General features: G+C 41.1%; 1 protein-coding gene across 1 annotated transcript; it reads right to left on the bottom strand.

The window, feature by feature from the left end:
- Positions 1 to 2029: 2029 nt before the first annotated feature.
- msx2b (muscle segment homeobox 2b) lies at positions 2030 to 4143 on the bottom strand. The gene is made up of 2 exons (XM_026182191.2): positions 3627 to 4143; positions 2030 to 3315 (listed from the first exon to the last, which is right to left on the bottom strand). Exons 1-2 carry the CDS (start codon positions 4012 to 4014, stop codon positions 2864 to 2866), a joined length of 840 nt encoding a protein of 279 aa, XP_026037976.1. The 5' UTR covers positions 4015 to 4143; the 3' UTR covers positions 2030 to 2863.
- Positions 4144 to 4409: the final 266 nt, after the last annotated feature.

Here is a 4409-nt window from a genome sequence, read left to right as displayed (position 1 = left end):
AGAATACACCATTGCGAAGTGAGAATCTTCAATGCTGTTTTTTTAATATTATTATTGCTTTGCAATTATTATGAATCCTGTGAAAAGCACATTTACATGTCTCAAACATGCAGGGCAGTTTGTCCAGCTGTGAGCTGCTGGTTCCAGTCTTTCTGGCTTATTCTTAGAAAACATTTTTCTACCCCACCAAGCATTATAGGTTGTTGTGTTCAGTTTGTCCTGACACGTTAACTGTTGGTGTCCCCAGCTTACCTTAAAGGCAAAGAATACATGTGATGAAGCAGAATTATACAGATTGAGCAAACTTGGGTGATCTAATGAACTGAAAACAGCACCGTACTAGAGTTTTGGGTTTTTTTTAATTCCACATCTCTACATCCCTAAGGAAAGGAGTCCAAAAGCTGTGGGCCACCACAAAAGTTTTACTGTTCCTTGATTCATTAAAAAAGCAATCACCTGTACCTGTAAGTGTGTATATTTATGCAGTTATTTTATAAGTGAATTAGATATTCCAAAACCTTGTTTTCAGAGAAGTACAGCAAATGATTCTCCATGGACATTCAATGCTTGTTCAGTATAGTCTCTAAACATGTCACTGGTAATACTTCCCAACTTGGTGACTGTATTTTCATGTGGTGTTGCAGTTTGCTGTATAAAACTGTACTTTATGCATATTTAGGTTGCAATGTGACCTTCTTATACTTAGTTTTTTCCCCATGCTGCTGTGTTACAAACAGCCACCAGAGGAGGCAGGAGACACGCACAAGACCTGGAACCAGAGACTCTCTTAATCACATGTTGTCTTTAAGTAACAAACAAAACCGCAAATATGCCCAATCATTGTCAGATGAACATCAACTAAAAAAGATGAAAAGCAATCGCCAGTCCTAATGACAACCTTCCAAACTAAAGGACCGGCAATTATGAATTCTCCGCCACTAAAATGCAACACTCCTCCAGCAATTAGTACAAACATGACGTTTCACAAGTGATTCTGAGTCTCTCCTGACAATCTGCTCTTCATTAAGCTGATTGCTTGCTTGTGTAAACTACTTCTTTGGTTGCCACTTCCCCTTAGACTGTCTGCCTCGCCTCACAGCCTTGTTCTGATTAAAGAGGAACCTCATAAAAACACCACTGCCTATAAACGATTTCCTCATTACATCAAAGTCACACGGAAGTTGTAAGCTGCTTTTACAATTGCAACAACGCAGAGGACCCACACACCATCACAGTCACTCTATAAAACATGGCACTAAGGTGGACGGGAATGGTAAAAAGTGGCTAATTCAAGCCTAACTCAGCAGTGATCGGTCACATTAAGTTTATTAAGGCACCAAGTAGGATAAGAGCCGTAACATATAAGAGAGCTACTCAGCTAGATAAGTCATAAATGAGTGATATAGCTAGTATAATTTTGACATTCGACACCTCGTCCATAACGACACAGAAAGTTTACCATTGATTGTTTCAACAAAAATATTGCAGCTATTTCTGGTGAGCTCCAGAAATGTAAAATCAATATGACATAAAGGAAAATGAAAGGCAACAACTACAGATCCTTAACTCGCAACTCCCAAAACTTGTGTTTTTATGCTACTGTTGTGAAACTTAAAAGCCTCATTATCGGTCATCAGTGCACCGTCATGGTCAAAACAACACATAATTCTTGAAAATCCATCTGAGCTTTATAACGGGAAAGAAAAGTTTGACAAATGCGGTAAGAGACAGCTCAGTCATAACGGGAACTCTCTGTGAAGTTGGATAATTTATGGGTGTCATTTATGGTTTGTCAAACATTGCCTTGAACTGACCACTGTCTGATGGGAAACACAGACATGGGATTAAACCACACAAACACACACACACACACAGAAAGCAGCTGTAGCTGAAAAGTGCTGAAGAAGAAGAGCAACACAGCTATTTGGTTTAACTTACATACCGCTTGATTTTTTTGAGATATGTTGAGTGAACGCTGCACATGTTTAAATTTTGCTACTTTTTTTTTAAGACATAAAATTGAATGTCATTTAAAGGAAACAGTCTGTGAGCCTTTAATAGTTTGGTTCATATAAATGAAAAAAAATATATATATATAAACTGCATAGCACACTGCAGGCCCTTTCAAAGGGAGAAGAACAATATAAATACATACTCGGTTAGAAATTTTGTACCATGTTCTCATAATCATAAATACACAATTCATACATTTCCAGCATTGCATTTTAAAGAGAATAAATATGTCTATGCTCTGTAAATGTCTCGTAAAGAAATTAGGGTGTAATGAAAATACTTTTATTGCTACAAGAGAAAACATCAACAAAACTGTAATTACAATAGCATACAGTTAGAGGGATGAATCTTACTGCTAAAAAGACACAAATAACCTGAATTTGAATTTCAAAAAGATTGAAAAAATTCTTTTAAAAAGACAAAAAGTTGCCTGAGTTGCTGAAAGACCCACTCATCCATGCAAAGTGTCTTGAGTTTAAGGCCCCAGGTGCTTTATCTGTTAAGTAGTAAGACTTAATTGGAAAGTCTGCATTATGATTCCCAGTGCAAGTCCTCGCCCTGCTCAATTATTGCAGAAGTAAACAACTGAAGGTTATAAAGAGCTGGACAGTAACACCCCTCCTCATAAAGACAAGTCGTGTAAACAGGCAGTCCAAAAGGGGCAAGAGAGGAAGTTTCTCTTATCCTCACTGTTGGGAAAATAGATCTTTAAACAGATTCTGAAGTGCTCAGAAAGTTATTACAAACACTTCTTGTGCAGTTGAAACTGTACATTATACATAGAGATTTTTGAGCACATTTCCTCCGTGTTCATTTTTTTGGAATCCTTTAGTCGCTGATATTTCCATTTTTATAAGTGGTACATGCTGTAGCCCAAAGGAGCAGCGTACACTCCTAAAGGGGAAATGGGCAGGATGGGTCTGTGGTGGTGATATGCAGAGGAGTATGACTGTCCATATAGTGACATGGCACCCAGTGACAGTGGTAACCTAAAGCCAGGGTGTAAAGCTCCAGCAGCAACGGCTGCCACTGCAGCCGTCTTGGCATCAGCAGCCATCTTGAGTTTCTCCAGCTCGGCCTCCTGGAGCCTCTTGGCTTTGGCTCGGCGATTCTGGAACCAGATCTTCACCTGAGTCTCTGTGAGAGTTAAGGAGGAGGAGAACTCGGCTCGCTCGGCGATGGACAGGTATTGCTTCTGCCTGAATTTCCTCTCCAGAGCGAGGAGCTGGGATGTGGTGAAGGGTGTGCGGGGCTTCCTGTTGGTCTTGTGTTTCCTCAGCTGGCAGGCAGGACTGAGGTGACCTGGGAAAAGAAACAATTAGGATTTAAGAAGGGTCATTAAATCATTTGATTATCTCAAAATTTGATTTGAATGTAAAAACTGAGTAGTTGGCTACAGCCTACCAACCCCAGCCAGATAAATAATACTATTTACACTCTAGCCTTACTTTTCAGTAAACAACCAATTAACAGAATGTGTCTTTGCAGCACAGCTTACAGAGAATTACTTTCCAGTATTTAGGAAAAAAAACTGAAAACATCTGCAGGATACTGAATAATGAAATTAGCTATAAATAAGTTTCATGGCGTTTAATATGAGAGGAGAAACTTACGAGGTTGTGTGGAAAAGGCGCTGGTAGTAACCCACGGTGCGCAGTCCTCTGACTCTGATGTTTCAGACTTCACTGGCGACGAGGGGGCAGCAGTTAAGCTCTTTTGGCTTCCCCCGGGAGGGGTGCACGTCTCCCGGCTCACATACAAGGAGTTTAACCCCGTCGGGGACAAAGCCACCGAACATTCCTTCGGTGTAAAGCAGGCGGACTCTCCACTCCGGCTGTGCGTCTTTCTCCCGGACATGAGCGCCTCCACGCTGAAGGGGTGATGCCGACGCACCACGGGAGATGCCTTCTCTTCCCCCGACTCCTCTGTCAAGTCCGCACGGCTGCTGTCCTCCTCGGAAGAACTGCATCCCAAGTCGTTAAAACTCTCCTTGGAGGCCATCTCTCTCCTCCGGGTCTCCTCCGTAAAACAGGTGAACTCCACGGAGACGAAGCAGTAAGTTTACCCAGGTGTAACTCACTCCTACGAGCGTACTGTTGAGCTGTCAAGTTGTAGTGTGAGAGCGAGTATGTAGACTCGGCACGTTGACACGGCTCAACTTAGACCAATCACAGCAGCCCAAAATGTTTATGGGCGACCACGTGCTGCTTTCAGGGACAACATAGAAAACTCATATTACTTGGTTATATTTGCGCAAATAACGATTATGATTATTAGTAGGAGGTGGTAGTTAGTCATCTGAAAGGGGCAAATTCCCAAATGAAGTTAAAACACGTTTTTCTTCTTTTTTCAGGTTTTATTTAATTTCGAAGAATCAGAAGCTTGAATTTTCTCTT

Source organism: Astatotilapia calliptera, chromosome 10, assembly GCF_964374335.1.
Source record: "Astatotilapia calliptera chromosome 10, fAstCal68.1, whole genome shotgun sequence".
Classification (NCBI taxonomy): domain Eukaryota; kingdom Metazoa; phylum Chordata; class Actinopteri; order Cichliformes; family Cichlidae; genus Astatotilapia; species Astatotilapia calliptera.
This window is presented reverse-complemented; position numbering and strand designations above follow the sequence as displayed.